This window comes from Haemaphysalis longicornis, unplaced genomic scaffold (genome assembly GCF_048455015.1).
Source record: "Haemaphysalis longicornis isolate Haplotype H1 unplaced genomic scaffold, Haemaphysalis longicornis Haplotype H1 scaffold_12, whole genome shotgun sequence".
NCBI classification, from domain to species: domain Eukaryota; kingdom Metazoa; phylum Arthropoda; class Arachnida; order Ixodida; family Ixodidae; genus Haemaphysalis; species Haemaphysalis longicornis.
Window position 1 is genome coordinate 46,099,010 of NW_027526225.1, and position 25,429 is coordinate 46,124,438.

Genomic DNA, 25,429 nt, shown 5'->3' on the forward strand with positions numbered 1-25,429 from the left:
CGACATCTTCTGGTGCCAGCATGTGGTGGCCCTGGCCATCTACCGGATCCGCAATGCGGACAGCGTGCGGCTCCGGGTGCCCATCTCGGGTGAGCCTCCTTCCCCTCCTCCCAGTGGGGACTTACTGTGTTTTCGCACGTATAACCCGCACCTCATATAACCCGCAACCCCGCTTTCCATTGACGAATAAAAAAATATATCCCCACGTATTTCCCGCATATTTTATACATAAGAGGATGGGCCAAATCAACTACTCAAGCAACGTTGCACATTTGTTTATGCAAAGAACTTACCTATACTCGGTTACAACTCAAGAACGGCACCACCTCATGTAGTGTATCACTCCGCCAAAGCACCGGACCCGTGACGTCAGTGCGCGCGCGTTTTGAAAGGGGTTTGCTGTGAATGCGTGATATTGTCTGCCTTGTCTCACGCAGTCTGTTTGTCGTCACTGGAGTCGTTTATAAGCACATTAAGTCCAAAATATCACGGGAACGGCTCACGCCATGTTCAAAATATTCCCAGTAACGCCCTACTTGCGCCGCGCGGAGAAACATCCGGCTACGGTGATAAGGCACAGCGGCAACTTCCGGTGCCGTTCTTAAGTTGTCACTGAGTATAGCTGACTGTGTAACTAGATGACTTGCCGCATGCAGTTTTTCAGGTTTGTATATTATTGAGCTGTGTGTGCAAAATAACCACCGTCGATGGGATAACAGTGGCTTAGTCGCTATTACTGCTGTGGGGTCACCACAGCCCAACGCGCATTGCGGTGAAGCTGCACCAGACGAAATACCTCGCATATAAATCCGCACCTCTACTTCACCCTGAAATTTTCCCATTTTTTGGTGCGGGTTATACGCGCGAAAATATGGTACCTGGGAAGACGGGGCACCCATTTGTCCCCTCCCCTCCTGTTTGCAGAGACGCTGCTGCAGCTGGACCGGGAGCAGCTGCAGAAGCTGCTGCAGTACCTGATAGCCGAGCACCACACCGAGGTGCTGCCCACGGCACAGCGCCTGGCTGACGAGATCCTCCAGTCGCGATCGCTCATCAACCGCATCGCAGGTAAGTCCCTCCTCTCTTTCCTTGTCGCTGCTCCCACTCTTCCTCCTTCTCCTCATCATCATCATCACTAATCCTCATCCGCATCCTCAGCATCCATATTCATCCTCATTACTAATGTTTCTCTTACACTCTCTCGGCCTTGCGCCGTCCTTTTTAATGAAGTTTCTTCTTCATTCCCTACTTCCTTAGCATTCACACTTTTCCCTCGTCCTCCTTCAGGTCATCATCTTCCTCACTAATCTCATCTGTCTCCTCAGAATCCATATTCATCCTCATTACTATTGTTTCCCTTACCCTCTTTAGGCCTTGCGCCTTCCTTTTCAATGAAGTTTCTTCCTTCATCCCCACTTCCTTTGCATTCACACTTAGCCTCCTCATCATCATCATCCTCACTAATCGTCATCCTATCTCCACCTTCCCAGCATCCTCACTTCGCACCCTCCCTCATCCCCCTCATCCTTTTAGGCGTTTTCACTAATCCTCATCCTTCACCTCCGCAATATTCAAGGGATGTGTTGACGTTGTTGGCCCAAGCTTGCATCTCATTCTAGGGTGCATTCAGAGGCTGTGAAATGCAGAGTGAGCGCCAGTATGATGATGTGCAGGCAGAACAGCCTCCGGGTGTCAGCACCTGTTTTCTGTGCGGGCGACGACGCGGGAAAGCAGGCGTGTGGCGACGGAGAAAACCTCTGCTTGTTTCGAACCCAGGAGGCTAAGGTGGCGACTGCTTGCTGCATTCTCTGACCTGGAAAACAGGACTGGGTGTTGGGTTGGGGTAGGTTTGGGGTGGGTGCTCTTGGTTGTGGTTATGGCTTTGGCTGTTTGTTTCTCGGTTGTGACGTTGCATTACAGTACACGTTGCGCTTTCCTGCCCAAATTTCCGTCGACGGGCAAGGGTGGTGCAAGGCGTCCAAGCAGGCACGTTCATTCAGGGGGCCAGTTACTGTAGAGCAGGAAGCATGCCTCCCCTTCAATCCTGCTCCAAAATTGTCTATTCCGAGGGCCTTCTTTGAGAGAGTAGTGGCCTCCTCTGCAGTAGTTGTAATCGTCCCATCAAGAGAGAGAGAGAGAGGGGTCGTTGACACTCTGTCTTCCATTTCGCCCCCTTGCAGGGGCTCCCGACCCGACGGCGGGTGCGTCGGCGGAAGAAGACCACAGCTGGCACCTGGATGAGGAGCAAGTGAGCGAGCAGGTGCGGGCCTTCCTCTCGCAAGGCGGCTACTACATGGTCTCCAAGCAGCTCAATGCGCTCTTCTCCAAGGTACGTCTCCCACTGCTCTTGCATCTATTATGAGTGGCAGCATTTTGCGTTTGGCGTTCTTTGTCGGTTGCAAGAGATGAATGGGGTCGGTACTTTGTTGGTTGTGGAAGGCTCTTAGGTGACTTTTTTGTCAGTAGAGCGGCAAAGTTGTGTGCCCAATGATTACTTTGTTTGGATAAGAAGAGAGACCTTGTATTTCTGGGGTCTTCGTGTACCCTTTCGGTGAGTTTGCGGGCGTGTTTACGCGGGGCAGCGGAAGCGTGTGGTGGGAATGAAAACTAGGTTTCTTCTGGCCAAAATCGGCACCCATGCAAAGAGGGGAATTGTGCACCATATGTTGTGTGCCCCTTAGCGATTCTCTTGCACATTGTCGTTCCTCTGTGCTGAGGCTGCCGTGCTTCAAGGAGTGTTGTGTGGCCCTCAGCCTGACCCCTCCTGCTGAAATAAGGATGTGGCTTTCCAGATTGCAAGAACTCATTTGTTACACTCGCAATACGGGTGCCTTAGCTGCCGCGCTCTTGTGGCCCGTATGAGTCTGCAGGTTGTTTTTGCCATTAGCCACACTGGAGTTGCGTGTTGTCTTAAATGTGCACTTTTTTTTTCATTACTTAAAATAAACTATCTTTGGTAACTTGCTTGACTCGCATCTGGTGGTAAAGCATGACATTTCTAAGCAACAAAGTCTATAAATGTTGCTGTATGTTGAAGTTTCTTGCGATTTGAGCAAAAAATTGTCGTTTGTAGATTGTGGCAAAGTGGAAATTTCTGCACTAAATGTATCCCAGCATCCATGTGATGCAACCCGTCTGTAAATCAAGGACCTCCTGTACTCTTTCGTAAACTCACAATTCTGTTCTTTTTTTTTTTTGTAGGAAGTGGCCAATTGCCTTAACTAGTCTCAGTGTCTGCACAGGTGCTTTGCACAGAAGCCAACGAATACGATACCACCAGTCTTTTGATCTGCTTCATATAAAACTGGCACTGTTGGAATCAGCTACAAAATGTCGCCCCTAATCGTGATTTTTGAAAGGCACTTCTGTAAAGTTGTGCGCACATTCCTTGCGCCTGTACGTGCGTGCTGCTGCCTCAGAGGGGGACGGGGCGCCTCCTCTCCTCCCCTGCTGCAGGTGAAGGAGATGCTGCGGGCGGGGGACTCCAACGGGGCGCGCATGCTGCGCCTGATCACGGAGCAGTTCCTGGCCGACCCCCGCCTGGTCATCTGGCGGGCTCAGGGCACCCCCATGTCCGACAAGTGCCGCCAGCTCTGGGACCAGCTCGGTGCGTCTCTCCTCCCTCACTCCCCACCACCGCTGCTCTGCTCCGCTCTGTTCTTTTGGTCGCCTCTGTGCGCGCTGTCGGAAGGGGTGGATCGTTGCTTGGTTTGGTGGGTAAAGGGAGTGCCGCAGAGGCTGCCGGCCGGCAACACCGCACCCTCGTAGTGTTGACGCGATGCTCTCTACAAAGGGAGTTTTGCACTTCCAGAAACGGTAGTGCATTCCGATGCCCGTTTGCATCTTAGCGAGTAGGCGATAGCCTTGCCCGGCCTGATCAAAGGAGGAGTGCTTTGTCTTTATTGAATTAGGTTCGTTTCGGACATGGTCTGATAGAGGTACTGCATGTACCAGGCTCTGCATTGGGCATTTTAATAACTTGGATGTGTGGTGCTTACTCATGACTTGTCCTTCACGTGGCACCATTGGCAGCGTTAGAGTGTTGCCTCGTTTGAACAGGCACCCTGTGGGTGTGCGTGGTGCTGAACCCACACTGCACGGGTGCGGAGAAGCAGCAGTGGCGGCAGCTGCTGGAGCGGTGGTCCACGATGCACATCTGCCCGCTGGAGGATGCCGACTTTCGCCCCAGTGCCACGGGGCGCCGCCCGCTCGTGGTCGACGACGACTCCTCCGACTCGTCCGACGACGACGACGGCGGCGGTGGGCATGGTGAGGATGGTTCTGTCGTAACGGCAATGACAGCGCTGCGGTCTTACCTGAACCAAGAATGTGAATTTAAGTGCTTTGTGTTCTGTCGTAACGATGGCGACAACAAGAACGCTAAGGTCTTATCTGAACTAAGTTAAGGGCTTTGTATTCTAACTTAACAAGGATGACGGCGGCAATGCTATGGTCTTACCTGAACTAAGAATAGGAATTTAAGTGCTTTGTGTTCTGACGAAACGATGGCGACAACGAGAATGCTAAGGTCTTATCTGAACTAAGTTAAGGGCTCTGTGTTCTAACTTAACGAGGATGACGATGACAATGCTACAGTGTTACCTGAACTAAGAATAGGAATTTAAGTGATTTGTGTTCTGACGTAATGATGACGACAACGAGAACGCTACCATCTTACTTGAACTAAGAATGGGAATTTATTAATAAAGTGCTTTGTGTTCTGTCGTAACGACGGCGTCAGCGATAATGCTACGGTGTTACCTGAACTAAGAATGGGAATTTAAGGGCTTGGTGGTACTGGAAATATAAGCAACCAACATTCCAGGGATTATCAGGTTGCTAGAAAGTTTCGGTGAGTTAGACAGTGTGGTTTTGATCAGTAGTGTTACGTCTCGCAGGGTGAGGGGTTAGTTTTAATGCGAAAGCACTAGGTAGGTTGAAAATTTGGTGTGCTGTCGTAACCGATAGATGACGCACAAATTGTCCGCTGCCACCAGAACAACAGCAGTAATGAAGCTTAAAGGAAAATTGGGTAAAGTTGGGTCATGTTGGAAATCAATCCTAGGGCCCCTGGGATGCGAGGCAACACAAATCCCCACTGCAACTTCGACTTGATGACTGTAGGGGACTAAAAATGTACCTAGTGACCGCACTGGGGCCTTCAGCTTGGAAACGTGGGTTGGGGACATGTACTGAGCCCTACGTGAGTAATTAAGGAGTGCTAATTACAGAAGTAGGAATTAAGTGATTAGCAAAGTATGTTTCCACAAATTGTCCCTTTTGTTTGGCAATGCAAGCGCGTGTGTGCCACCCTGACGATGGGCCTAATGTTATGTTTTAAGCCCTGATGTCACCAACCGGTGGCCACAGCTTGATGTACAATGAGTTTGGTGTTGCTTAGCATGTTGTAAGGCTTAACGCTATGGCTACGTAATCTGAAGCCTAGATGTAGACCTAGTGAGGGCTTGTAGCTGGGCTAGTGATGCATCTTGAATGGCAGCGCAGTAGACACAACATCACTGTTGTCTTCTTTCCCTCCTGCTGCGTCTGTTGTGCTGCCGTTGAAGATGGTTGAGCAATATCAACTTGCCCAAATGTTATTAGTCCTTTGTAGTTGGTACGTTGCATAAATTGAACAGTGCTAAGATGGGACAAAGTGAAGAGTAACAAACACAGGCGCTGAGGGGGATTGTCCAAGGCTGTCTGTCTCGGTAATGGAGAGAAGAGAAAGATTCGAAGGGATGGTGGCAATGAAAAAGACACGTTTTGGCAACTGGACGTTAGCCCTTTCAGGTCCGAAACTTTTGCCCACTTTCTAGCCGTTCCAGTCCGAAACAATTTACCAGTTTCTGGCACCCCGAAGAAAAACACACTGTGCAAAAAAAAAAAAAACTCACAGGATATTTACTTTCTCTCTTGCATTCTGCTTGCAACTCCTTTACCAATATTTGAGCAGCGTGTGAAACTGCTCGAAGCATTCTCCCGCGTGCAGTCCAAGGTTGTTACTGCGGGTATTGCAGAAAATTGCAGTTTTCCTCCTGCCTACTTTTGTTTTTCTATTGTTACGAACAGCACAGTCTTTGCTGCTTCGGCCCCTGGGAGCTTGTAGATGAAATTGCTCGTCTTATCTAGCATTCCCTCGCACTCCATACATGCAGACGGGCCCCGCTTTTCGGCTCGAGCCCTCAGGTTACCCACCAGCTGTCGGATGAGGTTGTGGCAGTACTGCACTACTCTTTCTCACCATGATTCTGCAGCTATGTGCCCCTCAAAATAAAACTATTGACAATGAAAACCTCCGGAAACCAGAAAAAAAAAAGCTTTCGCTGTCCTCTTATTGTCTTCCGACAAAATGCATAGCCCGCACAGTAATGATCCGCTAGGTGCTGCCTCCACCGCTGTTGTGGTCTTCGTCACTTGCTTCTGTCGAATCAACGTCATCACTAACTGATCGAGGCATGCAATTCTCTTCCTCGCTGTAGCCATAATCGCTTTCGCTAAGTGCACCCCTGTAAAACACACGCCATGAGAAAGCAGCCTAGCTTTTCAGCGAAGAGCGCACAACACGTGAAACCACTCTGGGATCCAGAAGGCCCGTGCTGAACATTGTGCCGCACCCTAGTGCAAAAAGAAGCAAACTTCAACAAGCAATGTTCACTTATCGCTCAAGATATGATGATGCATCATGTACTCAAAGAATGCACGCATATTTCAGAGAAGAAAACCGCGAAGTTTATCCTTGAACACCCAAGTTGGGCAAAACCGGTCAACAGACCAGTGTGGCCGTGTTGCGTTTTCAGGGCAGGGCTCGACAACAGGCCACAAGGGGTTAATGCTTTCACATTGACTGCATTATGAGGAGTATGCTAGGGCTTGAGATTGGCTGTTTGCATTGTTTCTTTTAAAAGTCTTAACATGCCAGGATTGTGGCGTACTTGTGGAATGCGAATGCGAGCCTTTCTTCTTCCAGAAGATGTAATTGCGTGCGCTGCACCAACGCAGGTGACGGCCGGGGTGCCGGCGGTCACCATGGCGGGGGTAGTCACCACCACCACCATCACCACCCGCGAGGCTTGCCGCCTGGCCCCCACCACGCTGTCGCTGGCGGCCCTCCCCACCACCACCCGCCGCACCGGCGGTCGCGGCGCAGCGGCGTCGTCACGCCCCCGCGCTCCATCTTCCAGCGCGCCCTCGAGGCCTGGCTGCTCTCGTGGGACGACCCGCACCTGCGCTTCATCCTGTCCCACGACGCCTGCTCCGAACCGCACACCCACCGCTCCGCGGGCTCTGCCTCCTCCTCCTCGTCGCTGTCCTTCTCGCCGAGCTCGTCGTCCCCGTCCTCGTCGTCGTGTTCCAGTTCCTGTGCCTCGTCGAGCAACCACTTCAACTCACAGGGTTACCCGCTGTGGCACGGTGAGTCTTCTTTGAAGCTTTGCTAAGGTGCGCGCAATTTTCTGTCCCAACCGTTCGCGGAAGAAACTGCGAATCGAGCGCTCCAGATAATGCTGCGATATAGACATGCCACTGCTTGAATGCGCCCTCCTCCTGCGGTTGCCAAAAGTGAATCGGTGCTGTGGCGGTGTGTTGTGACCTGTGACAGACGGGTCAGAATATTGTCAGTTCCGTTTATGTCATTGCAGAAAAACGCTGTATAGTTATGCAGTGGCTGCAAGCTGTAATTGAAATGTGGCTGCACTGTCAGGGGTGAGACAGCTGCACATATTGCGCCTTTTTGATACAATTCCATTTTCCTGCGCCAAGCTGCTCCAAATGCACGAAAATGGCGAAAATTGCGCCAAACTGCTCCAGAAGAGCCTCAACGGCACGGATTTTGATGCTCATGTCAGTTTCGGCGGGGACGAAAGCCTCCCGCATCCCAGTCACCGCTTTTATCGTGGGTCAATCGCAAACACAGAAATGGCACAAATAGAAAGACTGAAACGAAGCAAACGATAGCTTCTAAAACTCGATTCGCCTTCCGTTCGGGTTCGCTGAAACGGCCTCGCTGTGGCAACAAACATGGCCGCCACCTGATCTGGCTGCTACCAACGCTCTCAGTGCGCATCGCTGGTAGTTTCCTTGGTTTATTTTGCACTATCAGCTGGGTTCCAGTCTATTCATTCTATCTGTTGTGGCTCTGAAAAGGGACGTTAACGTGTGGATATGGTTTGAGATTTGTGCCAGATTATGGGAAGTTGCGCGGCTCGAAAAAAAGTTCATTGAAATGTGGGGCCTACGACTTCGGCGTGGCTTGTCCTTGAGTGCGAAACGCGGTGAGCGCGGCTATAATCGGGTCGTGAAGTGAATTTTTTGGCTCGTTGTGGTGTTATAAAATGCTGAGGTGCTGCTGTGCTTCGAAGCGCGATCGCGAGCCTCTGGGATGGAACGGTCGATACGAAAGTTGCGGGCTGTGCTGCGGCGCCGCGACCTGTTCAGGCTGCGCCCAATAGCTGCAGGACTACAAGGTTGCCATAGAAGGCGACTATAACACTTGATGTATGCAAATTGAAATTTAATGCCAAGATCTAGGTGGCTAAACAGTAACGCTACTCAAATGACCATAGGGTGAACCTGCGCCTCGGGGACTGAAACGGGTAGGCTGGTTGGGCTATGCGACCGTTAGCTCGAAGTTGCTCAACTGTTGCCGGGACTACAGTCGTTCGTACAATGCAGCCTGGGATTACAAAAATAATAGTTTTAGCATTAAAACGGCAAAAAAAATGCCACAATTGTGGGGCCCTTAAATTTGATAAGAGTTTTAGCAGTCCGTCTGTTCCGTCGTGTACGTAGTTACCGTGCTGACCGGGACTCGTCTGGGCACTTGGGCATTCGTAGCGGTAGGGGGATTAGTTCCGCGAGCCTGCCTTCGCCTTGTCCGCGCCTCCTCGCCCTTCCGCGCGCGCAGGCGCAGACCGGTCCTGGTCAACCCAGGAACAAAGTAACCAACAGAACAGACGGACTGCTAAAACTCTGTAATGTTAACGGCAGTTTTGTTGTCAGTGTTGCGTGCAGCCACAATACAATATCACCAGTTAGGAAAAAGGTAGTGCAGTTAGTACTTTATGATACTCCTAAAAACTCTTTCAGGTAAGGCTGTTTCAGTGAAAAACTGTGTTAATTCGGGCTTGTTGGTACATACTTAGTTTGATAACAGCGCTAAGACAGGACACAGAGAAGGCGACACGAGACTGGGCGCTGCGCCCAGTCTCGTGTCGCCTTCTCTGTGTCCTGTCTTAGCGCTGTTATCAAACTGTTTCAGTGTTCTGTGTATTCAAAACTGATTGAAATGTGCACTTGACCCTGCAAATTGCTGAAATAATGATTTTTTAAGCTCACAAGACGATGTATTAAATGTCCCTAACTGCTCCAAATCAAGATTCTTCTGCTCCAAAATCGAAATTTTGCTGCTCCGAAAACTGCTGCCAAATCTGTTTGGGCTGTCTCACCCCTGACTGTGACGCGATGGGTTATCCTGCTCCTCCCTGCCTTGTGCAGAGCCTCTCCGGGTTCGTCCTAGTGTTGTGCAGAGCCAATCTTTGGGGTGTATGCTTAGGTAGGAGCTGGGAGCCGGCACGGCTACCATGTCATTGCCACGATCTGTGACGTGTCACGAGGCTCCTGGCCTTCCGCCACTCTTTCTGGGTCGGCTCTTGTTCCGCCTTGTGAAAAGCCCATCTTTGTACTGTGCTAGTAGGCGGGAACTGTGCGGTTGCTCGTCCACCGGGTTGGCATCGTGATGCTCTTGGCCTTCCGCTGCCATTTTTTTTTTTTAAAGTTGGTTCCCATTGTGTGGCCACTGCTCGTAAAAGGGCTTCCACCTGATCGTCACGCCTGACTGTGGTCCCGTTGCAGAGCCGATCCCGGTGGCGTGCTCGCGGGTGGAGGCCCTGCGCTCGCACGGCTACCAGCAGGAGGCCCTGCGGCTGGCCGTGGCTGTGGTCCGTACCATGAAGCGCCAGCAGCGCGAGTGGCAGTGCCGCTGGCAGGCCGAGCAGGAGCGTACGCCTCACCCGCCGCCCCCCCACCACCACCACCACCACGGCCACCACCACGGGCACCACCGGCACCGCTCCTCCTCCTCTTCCTCCTCCTCCAACTCCTCCTCATCTTCCTCCTCTTCCGGTGAGCGTTTCCACTTGGCCTGGCTCCTTCGACTGCGCGCTTCCCCTACGCGCATATCGGCATGCAACCATGCGTGCTGAGTTTGTGGCCCTTATAAGGGCACTGAAGGGAATTACAGTTAAACCTTGATGTAACGAACTTCAATGTAACGAAACCACCGATGTAACAAACCGCGGAATGTTTTTTGACTTGAAGTGTTTGCACACCATGTATTTTCACCCTCTCTATAACGAAGCCACATTTGCTCAATTTCAATGTAACGAAGTTTCATGGGACTCGCGAGCGCTGTAACGGGGTCTCGATAAAACGCAAACAGCGAAGTGGGCCGCCTAATGCCGGGGATGCAGTGAGCCACGGAGTCCGGGAGTGAGCTCCTTGCCTACAAGCTCCTTGCCTACAAACCGCGTATGGCGCATGCCGCCGCTTTGCCCTTCGTTTGATTTTGCTTGTGCTTGTTGGGTTCTGTTGTTCCAGAAAATGCGCGGCAAAGCATTTGTGGGTCTTTACGAGCCTTGTGCGCGCGTTTTTCCACGCCCACGATCACGCACTGGTGGGGGCTTCTGCCTCAGCCAGAAAGCGACTCGCATCGCGCGTGGCAGTGGAAGGAGCCTATCGACTTTCGCCAGTGGGGAGGTGTGTGCCGTATGGCGGGAGCTTCGAAGCGCTTGGGGATGCCGGCTGGTTTTGCCAGAGACGATTATGCTTACCACCGCAAAGGATATTTGATGGGCGCTTTCCTAAGCGGCGTGGATGACATTTTACAGTGCAAATTTTGCCCACATTATTAGCTTCTTTCCCGCATGAACAACGTCGTTAGTCCCTCGTGTTGCGCTTCAGCAAGCGATTAGAAGCGGTCGCTGGAGCTGCCCGCATCGCACGGGTGGTCTTCCGCGGCTGCGTCAGCGTGCCTGTGGCTTATGAGGCGCGTTTTTGCGGGCATAGAACGCTCCATGCGATTCACGCTGGTGCCCGCGTAGACGAGTAAGCTGCGATAGAAACAAACTGTGTGCCAGCCGTGCATGCACGCCACGTTTTCGTTTGCAGGAACCGCTTCACGCTGTTAACAAACTACGAATTTCTGTGTAGCCAAATTCCAATGTAACAAAGCAAATTACGAATTTTACCGCCTTCGGTACGTCGAGGTTTGACTCTAGTTGGGAGTCTTACCGTATTTACTCGCATAATCCTCGCACTCGCGTAATCCTCGCACCCCTAATGTGAGCCACCAAAACTTGGATATTTTGGTTCCTCGCATAATCCTCGCACCCCCAACTTTGCAGCGGCGAAAGTTGCCTGCTCGCGAAACCCGCATGGTGCACGTGCTCTCCAACGCGCGCCCTCCCCCGCCGCCTCTCCGTTCGGCGGAGAGCACTGTGTATCCAAGGCCATCCAGGCGCCCTAACAACCTGCATGGCTACTCCCTAACAGTCGCCCTAACACGGTATTCACACTGTCCTTGAGCCGGTTTCGCGCATGTTTCGCGTGCGCGCAACTTATAGACGGTGTTCGCGCAGCCCGCTGTCGTGGCGTCGTGTCGCCGTCGTGGTCCCGTTGTTGAGCAGCAGCAGTCAGTGAGTCACTCGCGTCAGTGGTGGATAGCTCGCTGCCATTTTGAGAACTTTTTGATCTCTTTGTTTTGTCCTTGGTGCCGCTTCGCCATAGGGAGGAACGCCAGCTACACTGCCGCTTTCAAATTGAAAGCGAAAGAGTACGCGATCGAACACGGCAACCGTGCCGCAGGCAGGCACTTCGGCGTCACCGAATTCAGCGTGCGTTACTGGAGGAGGGCACGCACATACGACGACGAGATAGGGCGCGCGCCAGAAAGCAAAGACGGCAATTTCGTGATCGCTGATCGACAGGAGACTGTTTACGTTGCAAATAATAAAATAAAAAGAAATAGCTGCTGTTGGCAACACTGAGCTTACATATACAAAAAACGGCCGCTACATTTAGCGGAATTGGCATAAGGCGAATTGGCAACACTGTGCACCAGATTTTTTTTTCCTCGCATAATTCTCGCACCCCTAACTTTGCATTGCCTTTTCCGAAAAAAAAGTGCGAGGATTATGCGAGTAAATACGGTACTTGTGGCTGCACTGTCCCATGCGGGTTGAAAAATCGACTTTTTCTCTGAAATTTTCACTTTTGTGTTTTCAGTAGTATCATCTTTGAACATTAAAACGCCATTGGGCGTTCCGCGCGTTTGTACCTGATAAGCTTCGCTTAAAAATTTATTAGTTTGCGGCAGCCACACTGGTTACTGTAGTGACATCGCAGCAGGTTGCATTGGGTTTCGTGCTATCTTATCCCTCAGATATTTGGTTTTAGCTTTCACCCATTGAAACGTTGGCTTCTTTTTTGTAGGCACTTTGCATTCACTGTTCTTTGTGGTCACAAAGATTTGCACAACTTAGATGTGCTAGTATTCTGTTAAATTTCACCCAGAAGCCTTGCAGGAAAACATCCCACATGAGCATATCAATAGAAGAGGTGTACAGTTAAACCTCGATATAACGAAGTCGTACTTGGGGCCGCAAATTTCGTTAAATCGAGAATTTCGTAAAATCGAGGTTTCGATTTTACAGTTCATTTAACCAGTTATTGGGGTTTTAACACTTTGGCCCTCGCCAGGCAACAACTGCTATGTAGTTACCTCTCCAATTAAAGCGAAATTTGTACTAAAACTGGCCGCGAAAATTGTGTGAATTAAGAGTTTCAACACTTGGGCAATGGAATTCGGATAGCCGACGGTAGTTCATGTGTCATCGTAAAACCGGTGCTTTTTCCGCAACGCCTCATTAAATATGATAGCAGACTAGGTTTCCACTTTTTGTTTTTTTCATTTCGGTCACTACTAAATGCCGCTGTTATAGTCAATTGAACCCGCGCCCGCGTCCATGTCCCGTGAACTTCACCCCGCCGAGGTGCTCGTTCGAAGTTACGCCTCTTTTCATCTATTCAGTGGTAGGCTTAGGGGCCTAGGCGTGGCGGGCCAACAGCGGAAGGCTGCTATGAAACTTTCGAAAGACTTTTTTCATGTACAAAGGCTCTGCAGTATAGGCGCGTGATGCAACCACAACACTCGAGATAAAGCCATGATTGCGAGTTCAGCGGAGTACACGCGGACCGCTTCACTGTGTGGAGCAGCGCTTACGTGCTCCGGAAAGCGGAAAGCTTACATTAAATAAAATTCTTCCGGCCAAATTCGATTAAGCAATTACAGTGGAATCTCGGTGATACGAATTCGGTTGATACGAATTTCGTTGTGATACGAATTTTCAAAATTCCCTGGCCAAAATGCATTGTACGCAATGTAAAAAAATTCGGATGATCCGTTCGCATTTATCACCCCGTGCGGGTGATACGAACACGCGAGCCGCGAGCAGATGACTGCGGCGTGGACGGGAGGCGGGAGTGTTTGTGCGGCCGTGTGGCCTTGGTCGCACGCAGGCACAAAATCATTAAGCGTGAACTGCATGGAGCGTTTTCTGCTCACGAAAACGCGCCGCGCAAGCCACAGGCGCGCTGACGCCACCGCGAATACCACCCGCATGCGGCGCGCGGCGCGGTAAGCCGCGGCAACATGGCGGCGTCAACGGCCGCGAAGTAGGGCGGGTGGCTCGACCGACCGCTTCTGACCGCTCTTTAAAGAACAAAAGAAGTTGCTTATGAAGTAAGGGAGCTGATGAGTCCGAAAACGACACTGTAAAGCATCGTCCGCGCGGCTAGGGAAAGCGCCTATCAAATATCCGCCACCGTGGTAAGCCTAAACATCACCGGCGGAGCCAGCGGGCTGTCCGGAGCGCTTTCAAACTGCCGCCATGAAGAGCGTGCCTCCCCGTTGGCGCAAGTCGGCAGGCTCCTCCCACTGCCGCGCGCGTCGCGCGTCATTTTACGAGCGAGGTAAAATCTGACATGGGGGCGAAATCGTCAGCGCGGGCGTCAAAAGAACGCGCGCGCAAACGCCGACGCGCCCGAATGGCATGCGGTTCAGGCTTGAGTTCGTGTGCGCGCGTCGCGTCGGCGATGAGCGCGCGTTCTTTTGACGCCCGCGCTGACGATTCAGCCCGGCACCCAGGCGCCAGCCTCTGCCTCGGTTACCGCTAACTGCATTGGGAGGAGCCTCACGACTTTCGCCAATAGGGAGACGCGCGCCTCATTGTGATTGCGGCAATTTCGGAGCGCCAGCAGCAGCTGGCTGGGCCACCTGCGCGGTGGATATTTGGCGTAGATGACATTTTATAGTGTTTCTCCCATACTGTCAGCTCCTTTCCCACATGAGCAATTTAATTTACACATTGAGCTCCGTTTTAACAAAAGGTTAGAAGCGGTTGCTGAAGCTTACTGCACCTCTTCGCGGCAAGAGCCGACGCCATATTGCCGCCGCCTGTCGCATGCGCAGCACATTTCCATTTTTTCTCGTTTTCTGATGATACGAATTTTCGGGTGATACGAATATTTTTGCCGCCCCTTGAGATTCGTATGACCGAGATTCCACTGTACTTTTATGCCCACTGAGCCCTTACGAAACTGATTTCTCCGCACCGCAGCTGTCTTATGAACGCTGGTGAAACGAAGATGACCACGTTCAAAGAGAGCAATTTATTGCCACCAGCACTCGATGTTCAAGCCGTAGTGAAGAAGTCCGTAAGCAGTACTTGGCGTTTCTTGACCAGGGCGGGCTTTACGTGACGGTCGTATGCTGACAGCGCTAACAAGGTCTTAACATTCGTGTGCACCTGCGTGCCTCCGCAGAACATCGATGGCATCCATCACACTTCGGTGGCTGTCAGTTTCACCGAACTTCCTCAGGCTCTTGTTCGGAACACTTTTCTTTCTCTTGGAGTGCTCATGCTGCTTACAAAACTCACCTAACGATGCACGAACAAAATATTAATTTGGTTATCAGCGAGCACAACCTAAGCAGCAGCACCGTGAGCAATGACGCGTTGAAAAAAAAAGCTTGAAATAGGCTTCGGTAGCCTATGCATAGGGGGCGCTGGCGTAGGCAACGATGGAGACGTCAAAATAGTGGCCGCACTATTAAACCGTCTATGACCGCTAGCGGTTTGTGCAGCTTCGTTCTTCGCTTTTAATTGTTGTTAACCGTAGATTTCACCGCTTTTCTTTCATTTGAGCCTTCAAGAGTCAATTTGAGCACTGAATTTTTTCAATGTAGGGCCTGAGAGGCAAAATAAAACGTGCCTCGACCGGAATTTCGTTCTTCCTTTCTTGCCGTGACTTCGTTAAATCGAAAGCGCCGCACAAAATTACTTCGTAAAATCGAGACAAAAATACATGCATTTAGCAAAATTTTGTTAGAAAACTTGAAAAAATTCGTTATATCGCGGATTTCGTTAAATCGAGGTTCGTTATATCGAGGTTCAACTGTATTGTCTAACAAAAACTGACTTTTTGAACAACCTTTCATGTTGAAAAATTGTGTAAATTGGCCAAGAAAAGGTCAGAACATGGCCTATGCATTGCAGACTTCAGCCTGGGAAGGTACTTACAATGTGTAGAACTCGCTGCCCCCCAGTGTGGCCAACGTTATTGTCCCAGGAGCAGGGTTACACTTGACTTACTCAATAGATGGTTAATTATTGGAAAATCATTGGCTGTATTTTGCTGTGTGCAAAGTTACCTGCCATATTTACCTGCGTCAGGATCCTCCAGTACTTTTTTTTTTGCAAAAAAAGAAAGCGCAAAACTGGTGGCATGACGTAGTTTTGGGGAGTTGACTTTCAACCGAATAGTTGCAAAGGGAGGAAGAGGATGGGGGGAAAAAGCTGAACATGAACAGATTGAGACGTTTATGGTGGCTCCTGCTAGCTTAACTGAAGAATCAGTCTTAATGATGCTTATCTTTGGGATAGCGAATGCACATTTGCTGTAGGTTTGGCGAGTTGACAGCAGTCTTGTCACTTGGCGACAAGTGGAAACTTCTTGGTGTTGGGTCCTCAGCAGTCCTACCCATTTCGTCAGTGGCCTTCAACTTTTTTGTCTTGCTGCTGCTAGTACTGAGGTGTATCTCTTGAATGGAGCATAGTCGAGAGCTTTCAGCTTGAAGCTGGGAGTATGGCATGCAACGAAGATGCTAAGATAAGTGATGGAAATCACCCCGTAGGCCAATAACCTTTGTGACATTTTTGTGTTGTAAAGATGTGTGTGTGTCTGATTAATAAATAATTAATGTGCAGCAAAGTTATTGCAGCATTTGATAGGTATTGTTGGATGGCTGTGCGCCAACGTTCTGGTAATTTTTAATGCATTATCGTCATTTCGATTGCTTGGCTTGGGGTCGAACACAAGCTTGAGGTGCAAATGGCGTGCAAGGGAACAAAGTTCTATTTGTGGTAGCTTGCATTAGGTTCCCGATGCTGCACAAAGTGTGTAAAGTAAGGCGACAGCCACTTTAGTTCCACTTTTTTACTCTCATTCGCATTCGGCCACTCGCTGGAGCTCTCCGAAAGTGAGGACTTTTTCCGTAACGCATTATCAGGTGTGTGGCAGTGCTTGTGGAGGTGAACAGCCACATTAGTGCAAAATCTGACCCACCTTGTAATTGGTGGCTGATCTCGTTTGGACGATGTTTGGCCAATGTTTGGCCAATGCAGGTCTGTCCAACTTTGCGACGCACTCCAACGCGGAGGGCTGGGTGGGCCACCCGCTCAACCCCATCGGCTCCCTGTTTGACACCCTGGCCGAAGCATCCTTGGTTCCCGATAGCAAGCACCTCGAATACTTCTACGGTGGGTGACGTGGTCTTTGCCTTCGTGTCTTGCGTGTGATCTGTCTGTTGGTGTGTTGTTGTCCTCTGGATCCTGGAATGTGAAACCTTGTTGGTTTTTTGCCCCAGGTTGTGGGAAGATTTTTGTGGGAGAACGTAAGTTCGAGCGAGTTGTTTTTTCCCTGAACAAATGAACCGGTATACCTGGGGATCAACCTGGGTTTTAAGAAGAGAAACTGGACAGGAATTCGCTTGTGGAGGGGGAAGGGATTTTTTAATTGCGTGGTGCAGAGCTTCGTTCGATTGGCAGGTTAGTCAGTTGCATCTTTAACCGGGATGGAAGAGAACGTGTCACGCATGTTGGGATTAGTGTGAGTATAGTTGACTCTCGTGATTCAGGAATATTGACTCTCGTGATTCAGGTCTGGGAAGAGTGTTTTGTTTCCCAAAAGCTTGTTTTCGCCCCATTGAATTCGTTACGAGAAAGAGAGTGTTTTTGTTAAACATACCCAAGAAATTAGTCTTAGAAAGCGTTAATCTGGACACAACCATGCTGAGTTTGTAATGATGGTCTGGCTGTTTTTTCCCATAAAATGGCAGCAGTTGGTTGGCCCAAGTAAAGTGAGGACTTGTTCGGGTTCAATGGGAATGTTTCAAACTCGCCCTTGTTTGTGAGCATTCATCCGGAGGCTTGTTCTCTAAGATCCTCAGCTGTCAAAGGCTTTGAATTTGAATTTCCAACAGTATGAGCTGTATTCGTTTCGAGTTGCAGAACGTGGCGAGTCCAACGCTTCCTCGTGTCTTTTCGCAGAATCTCTTCCGGCGCCGACGGCCGAAGAAGCGGCCGCCAGCAGTAGTGCGGCAGGAAACGGGGGTGGAGGTGGTGGGGGAAACAACGGGGGCGGGGGCGGAAACAACAACGGCGGGGGAGGAGGGGGGAACAACAACAACAACAACCCTAACCCCAACCCCAACCCCAACTCGTCGCACCACCCGCACCCGTCACACCCTCCGCACGGGAACAATGGCGGAGGCGGCGGCGGCGGTGGTGGCGCGGCGGGTAACGGGGGATCCTCCTCGTCCTCTCCCTCCTCCTCCTCCTCCACATCATCGCAACCCAGGGAAAGACCGAGGTGAGTGGCTAGTACGCTTGTGTGGATATACAACTTGCTTTGCCTCGAGTTGTTGGCTGCAGCCTGCCAGTGCCAGGCCATAGTAGTAGTAGCTGTAATAGTAATAATAATGAAAATAATAATAATATGAATAATAAAGCTGTATTCTATTTTAAATACCTGACATATTTGTGGCCATGCTTAAGTACGCAGTGCTTGTGAGTGGGCAGGCAGGTCAGGGACGCAGCGACTGTGCGATTACGAAAGAAAATAAAGGAAAAGAAAGAAGGCTATGTGTTGCAAAATACATAAAAAATAGCGTGCCATTATTTCGCTAAAGGAAAAGGAAAAGAAAGAAGGCTATGTGTTGCAAAATACATAAAAAATAGCGTGCCATTATTTCGCAGCCGCTGCGAGTAAAATCAACTCAATATCACTGCTGCTTCACCCAATAACACAAAACTAATGTCGCGATAGCAACAGACAGCATGGGACGCAAATAACGCATAATATCACGTGTACTGTACAAATGACAGCAACAGCTAAAAGAGAAGGGAAAAAATTGCTATGTCTGTAAGAAAAGAGAGTAGGCGAAATTCCCTGAAAAAGGAAAAAAAGAATGACGAAACGATTCCAGGCCATGCGTTGCTGTAACTAACAGCAGCAATTGTTGGGTATGCTGTGGCGTAGGCCTAATGCTTCACTTTTAAATCTCGCGACATTGGCTGGTACCCAAAGCTACTGGTGTGTTAAGTACAATGAGTACTTTTTCCACTGGGTTGACCAGCTTCGCGATGTGGACCTCAAGGTGTCACGTTAGGCCTAACATCTTATGTTTAGGCCTAAAGTTAGGCAACCGTCACATTGAACCTTATCAGGTGCCAAGCAACATCATACTCAGTGTTTGGTATAATCCAAGTATTGGTTGAAAATGTTGAGACCTCCAATTCGACGTTAGGCCTAACATCGGTACGTCGCATGCCCACACTGCCCCTCTCCCCTTGCTGTGGGTGAACCTTTTTGGGAGTTGTCAGCTGGAAAATACGGGAGGCTTACAAAATTTCCCACGAACCCAGCAGGCTAGTAGTGCTTTAGCACTATGAAGAGAGCTCCACTTCCAGTTGTTCAGAAATTGTATGAATGTGCTGCAGCCGTAGAACAGTGAAGGATAAGTGTAAAAAGAAAATGCCTTGTTGTGGAGGCTGCAAAGTGTAAGTGAACACTTATCAAGTCCATTTAAAGGCCTGGCAGTCCTGGTTCCTTTTTTTGTTGCAAAGTAACTTCCTTGGCCGAAGCAGGCACTCTTGTCTGGGTTGACTGAGTGACCAAGATGAAATGTAACTGGTTGAGGGCTGGCTGTTGGAGTGTTTGTGTTCTGTGACGGCGTGCCCCCGGAGATTGCGGGCGAGTGACGGGGGTGGTGTGCGTGCAGGTATCGCCACGTGGCGGTGCCCGGCAGTCGGGATCGCAGCGAGTCGCTCCTCTCGCTGGCTGTGGAAGCGGCCCTGGTGGGGCTTGGGCAGCAGCGCTCCATGCCCGTGGGACTCTACGCGCAGGTACGGCAGGGGGCTTTTGACCGGTCCTGTGCAGTGGCCGCACTCGCACGATTGTGTTGGTGTTTGAACAGTTGCCATTCCTGGCAACAGGCTGTGAAGAGGAGAAAATGGGTTTTAGGGCCAGCTTCCTGGAGCAGAATTGTCTGATGCGGTGCAAGCTGTGCCTGTCTTCAGCTGCTCTTTATGGCTTGCTGGACGTAGAAAAAGATGCCTTCAAAACAGCCGGTGTTGTGCCGTTTGGAAGTGGTGGCTGTCTTACTGCCTGACAGGTGTGTGCTTTGTTCAGGGCTGACTTGGCATTTAGGTGAGGAATCCTTGGCAATCAAGGCGCCTTGTAACAAGGGCCCCTGTAACAGGCGACCAGCTGTCAGGCACTAAGACAGCCACTCACGGCAAGGTGCCTCGTAACAAGGTGGCCTGCAACAGGGTGCCCCATGACAAGGTGCTTTGAAACAAGGTGTCTTGTAAAAAGGTGTGTCATCTGCTGTCAAGACACGAGTTATCACAGCTGTGAAGGATAGAAACAACATAAGGGGCTGGCGAATGGCGTCATGTGAACTCCGGCAGTCAAGGTGCCTTGTAACAAGGGCCCCTGTAACAGGTCGCCTCATTGCAAGGGCCTTGTAACAAAGTGGCCTTAAACAGGGTGCCCCATAACAAGATGTCTTGTAACAAGGTGTGTCGTCTGCTGTCAAGACACGTGTCCTCGCAGTTGTGAAGGATAGAAACAACATAAAAGACAGAGGAATGCCGCTATGAGACGGTGTTGTCATGTGAACTCTTAGCTTGTGGAACAGTGCACGATTGCAGCTGCAGTCGTTACCTGTGTGGCCTCAGCAGGATGGATGCGGGAGCCCTTCTGGTCTGGGTTCGCGTCGGTGGAATCGTCCCCCTCCTTAAAGGCCAACTGCACTCAAATTTTCGACAACGTAAAAATAATGTCATTTAACAGTTCATATAAAAAGGGTGCGAAATGCAAAATATTGCGCTTCAAACATCAACGCGCTCGACGAAAACGGCTCGCGACATTCGCGTTTTCGGAACCGAAACTGAATAGAAAAGGCGGCCATAGCGGCGGCCGGACGTGACGTACGTGAGGGAACGGAAGCGACCGCGCCAGAGCCGGTGGCCGCTCAGAGCCGCCTTCAAATGCGCGTGGTAGCGCCGCGTTTCGCTTTTTTATTTCCACAGAAGAACTTCCACTAACGTTTGCCCATGATAATGGAGTTGGGCGCAATTCCGGCATCCCGTTGCTATCAATTGAGATGAAGTAGACCACCCGACAGTAATTTTTTCCATCATAATAACTGCCGGAATGGCAATTTTTGGCATTGCAAGTAAAAAATGGACCCTGATTTACAAAGCTATTTGCTCGTATACGATATCGAAAAGCAGCTTTTATTATAGCCGACCCCTCGGCTATCACGCGGGCGGAGATAAATCACTATTTCTACTATACATTACCTACAAACAGCTTCGTGAATATCAGCCCAGTATTTTTTCTTCTGTGTGCACATCGAGAATCGAATTATAAAAGGGATCTGAAACTATAAGCCCGCCTCCAGAGCTAAATGACGCACTAAAACACGAAAACACTTCCTATCTACCGCTGTTTTCTACTTTAACCAGAGACAGGTACTGTTGAAAACGTTTTACTTTCAAATAAACTAAATCTAACGCTCAAAGTAAATACTTCACTTGGGAATCGAACAAAAATATAATCTATTGTTTAGGAGAGGAGCAGTTTACTTTTCGCACTTCCCAAATACGATGGCCAATATTTGTGCGGGTGTATTTGTTACTACGAGAAAGGCTGATTTTGGTTCACTTAGCAAGCGAGACAAAAGTCGCACAAATGTTTATAGCCGCGTGTACAAGAACTCTATTTGGGTCGTAAAACTTTTGGAAATGTCTAAAGGATAGAGGTGGCGTTGGGCCAGCCCAAATGAGGCAAATATTGGACGCTAAAGTGCACGTGGTCAATAATTTATTATATATCTTTTTTTTTTCTGTGGTAAATGCAATAGGAATGCCAAATGTAAGGCAAGTGCTCCTTTCGCACTATTTTTTTCTTTGAGTAAACATATTATTTTCAAGTAAAAAGAGTTTTGCTAACTCCAACACGTTCGCAAGCGCCTGAATAGGTTTAGGCTTCTAATCATTTTTTTTTTGCATTGAGAAAAATGGGGGATATTACTGCCTATGCGGTTAGTTTAAACATTTGATGGCGACGCCAGTACAGCGCGCTGGTGTAGCAGAGAAACCCCGGGCGAACGCATCCCTGCGCCCGGCGGAGCGCCCTGCAAGTCGCCGGAGAAGCGCGAGCTTCACGGGACAGGTTCCCCAACCTCCGTCACAGGCCGCTCGGAACTTGTTACGGCGACTCTCCGCCAGGTGCAAACGTCGTCTGCTCGGAGGTACTTTGAACGGCGGTACCTAGCGCTCTTTGTGATTACGAATCTAAGGATTTCGCCATGGTGATTTTAAGAGCATAGACTACTTATTTGGACAAAAAAAATTTTTGAGTGCAGTTGGCCCTTAAGGAGGAAGCCTCCCAAAAAAAACCGTGCGCTCCTTTACCTCCCTCCCCCCATCCCAGGAGAAGGCGTGCCGTCAGGAGGAGCGGCTGATTGCCCGCCTGCGCGACGTGGACGCGGACGGGCTGCTGGTGGGGGTGCTGCGCAAGCAGGCCATGCTGCTGCTGGAGGGGGGCCCCTACTCGGGCCTGGGCGTGGGCGCCCACCCGGAGAGCGTGCCCATGCACACCTTTGCCCGCTACCTGTTCGGGGCCCTGCTGCCCTACGACGCCGACCTGGCCTACAGCGTGGGCCTGCGCGCCATGCGGCTGCCCGTGCTCGAGAACCAGGAGGAGCCCGACGACCCCGGCGGAGGAGGGGGCGCGGGGGCCCCGCTGGGGCCCGCTCCCCCAACGGCCCCCAGCCGCTACCCCCGCTGGTTCACCCTGGGTCACGTCGAGGTGCAGCAGTGCGCCCTGGCCTCCACCATGCTGTCGGCCGCCAAGGGTGGGCATCCCGTCCCTGTTAAAAGGGATTTACACCATCTTCTGAGGGCGTAAAGTTACACCCTTATCACTTTCTAATGCTACCACCATTACACCCTAGCAAAAATAATGCACTAAACCCCTCAAGGGTGTTTTGTCAGTTATAACACCCTTACAACCTAGCAAAAGCACGGGGATACACCCTTTTAAAGGGTGTTTTATCTATAATTACACCCTGTCATAGGGTGCTTTTTTTGCTGAAGTGTAAAGGTGTTATACTCAGAAGGGGTGTAATTCATTTTACAGTGTAGTACACACCGCTTTTTAAAGGGTGTTTTGTAGTTTAAACACCCTTAAGCCCTAGCAAAAATACCAGAAGACAGCCCTTTAAAGGGTGTTTTGTGTTCATTACACCATATCAAAGTGCTTTTTCTATTGTTCTTGCCAGTAGTAAGGGTGTTAGGTAACTAAAAGAGTCTAAATAATTTTACTCTGCACACTGTGGAATAATTTACGCTCTTAAAGGTGATTTTGTGTATCTAACACCCTTAGACCCTAGCAAGAACACTAGAAAAACACCCCTTCCTGAACTGTGTTGTAAACGAGAAAACACCCTTTTAATTAGAAAGGGGTATTTTCCTTTATTAACAAACTTTTGCTAGTGTGTAAGGGTGCTGTTCCCCTTACACAGGGCAGCAAAAATTCCCCTTAATAGTGTAAAGCATTTTATAGTGCACCCTAAAGGATGATTTTTGTCACACCCTTGCACCCTGGCAGAAATACTAGAAAAACATCCCCTTTTTAAAGGGTTATAAACAGCAAAACACCCTGTAAATTGAAAAGGGGTGTTCCCCTTAGTTCTATTGCTAAGGTGTAAAGGTGTTATAGGCAGCGAAAATTCCCCTTAAGAGTAAATCATGTTACAGTGCGCCTTTAAGGGTAATTTCTGTTTCCAACTGGCACCCTTACACACTAGCAAGAGCACTAGAAAAACACCCCTTTTTAGGGGTGCTCTAAAGACAACACAATCCTTAGAGGGGTGTTTTCCTTGGTTCTTCAGTATGCAGCCTAAGGGTGTTTTTCTAGTGTTCTTTTTTTTTTGCTAGGGTGCACCAAGGGTGCTGGATATAGATGGCGAAAATAGCTCTTTAATAAGGGCGTAAATCAATTTCTGCAGCAGCCTTGTCATTTCCGAGAGTCTCCTCACCTTCCTTGCTGCCCCTTCTTTCCCTCACCAGACGACGTGATGCGTCTGCGGACGGTGCTCAAGTCGTCGCAGCGCAACATCCACAGCTCGTCGCAGCTGTTCAAGCTGGCACAGGACGCCTTCCGCATCGCGGTGCCCCCAGACGGGGGGCCCCGGCACCTGGCCCTGCTCAACGTGGCTTTCGAGCTGGGCCTGCAGGTGATGCGGGTGACACTGGCCTCGCTGAACTGGCGACGTCGGGAGATGGTGCGCTGGCTGGTGACTTGCGCCACCGAGATCGGCCTCGAGGCCCTCGTCTCCATCATGCACAAGTGGTACCAGTTCTTCACCCCCACCGAGGCCACCGGTGCGTTCACTTCTGCTGCTTCTCTGCGCCTGCGCCGTAATAGTGGGATCGGCTGACGCCTTCCTAAATGTCTATAACTGGCACCCTTGCACCCCGCCAGGAAACGAGGAAAAACTCCCTGGAAGGGTGTAATTAGCGATAAAATTAAAAAGGGTGTACTATTGTGTATTGCTAGGGTGTAAGGGTGTTAGTATAGACAGTGATTTAAGGGTGTAAATAATTTTACAGCGTAGGTGCACCACAAGAACGAGTTGCTGATGGATGCGCCTGACTGCCGCTATCAGTAATTCCCTTTGCCGCCTTACCTCACGTTAGGCCTAAACGTAGGATGGTAGGTATAACCTGCCGCACTTTGATGTCTAACATTGCCAAAGCTAACATCCATTAGAGAGAGTACTCACTGTACTCAACGTGCTTCGGGCTGGGGCTACCAGTTGATCTCGTAAGACCTCACAGTGAAATGTTAGGCCTAAGGTCTGGCACTTAGTACGTGTTAAATCATTGCTACTCTGAACCAACGTGACAGATACCTCTACAGAGTCGCATGTTTCCACTGTTGAGAATTGGGCAACGCTTGTCAAACAGGAATGAACGCTACTTTTGCATGGCTGTCTGTGCTTGGCACAGACTATCGTTTATTCAAGGCATTTGTAAGCCATTCGATGCAGTTGTGCATAACCCGTATTCACAAAGTGAAACGTCGCAACTTTTTTTGTGCTCCACGGTACTGTTTAAATAGGTGACCAGTGAAAAGCGTAAAGGCTCATGGGTACATTGTTTACTCCCGCCGAGTGCCATCACTTCAGGTTCAGGAGCTCTTCTGGCCTCCCATACGCCCTGGGCTTTCACGCGCGTGTGCTGGTTGTTGTTTATCGGTTTCCACCGGGGAAAAAAAACGCTCATGCATCGGGAATTCCATAAATAACGACGATTGACCCAACTAGGGGTTTATCTGACAGTAAAGCACTCGACAAATAAACAACGCGCACACACGCGCCCGAAAGCCGCCGGCTTACGGGAGGGCTGGAGAGATATCGAACCGGAAGTAACGGGAGCAGATGGCGTACCCGTGAGGAGCCTTTGCGCTTTTTACTGGTCACCTATAGTGGGTAGTCTCTTAAGTGCATATTCCTCTCTAATGAAAACATTGTTCATTGCAATCAAAGTGCGAGTCACAAACTAGGCTTAAGGCAAAGTTGAATGGTGCTTTCATGGTCCCTTCAGCTGGGTGTCCTCAACGGCATTCAGAAACAATAAGTGCAGGTTTTTAAGGGTTGAAGCCTTAAAGGGTCCCTTTAAGGTGAAAAAGCCGGTGTACGTTGTCTGTAACAAAAAAAACAGCTCTTTCACAA

The 25,429-nt window shown here is 50.1% G+C and overlaps 1 protein-coding gene across 1 annotated transcript in view; it reads left to right on the forward strand.

Annotated features, from left to right (window-relative positions):
• Positions 1-25,429, forward strand: part of LOC144162595 (zinc finger SWIM domain-containing protein 5-like) — a 51,362-nt gene that overhangs the window by 20,177 nt on the left and 5,756 nt on the right. The window contains exons 6-17 of the mRNA XM_077693195.1: positions 1-89; positions 925-1,068; positions 2,181-2,329; positions 3,457-3,607; positions 4,060-4,269; positions 7,003-7,413; positions 9,853-10,122; positions 16,743-16,877; positions 17,667-17,988; positions 19,400-19,523; positions 22,123-22,546; positions 23,763-24,077. The exon at positions 1-89 is cut by the window's left edge and continues 3 nt beyond it. Of these exons, the coding sequence (XP_077549321.1) occupies positions 1-89; positions 925-1,068; positions 2,181-2,329; positions 3,457-3,607; positions 4,060-4,269; positions 7,003-7,413; positions 9,853-10,122; positions 16,743-16,877; positions 17,667-17,988; positions 19,400-19,523; positions 22,123-22,546; positions 23,763-24,077 (2,744 nt within the window). The remainder of the gene's footprint in view (positions 90-924; positions 1,069-2,180; positions 2,330-3,456; positions 3,608-4,059; positions 4,270-7,002; positions 7,414-9,852; positions 10,123-16,742; positions 16,878-17,666; positions 17,989-19,399; positions 19,524-22,122; positions 22,547-23,762; positions 24,078-25,429) is intronic.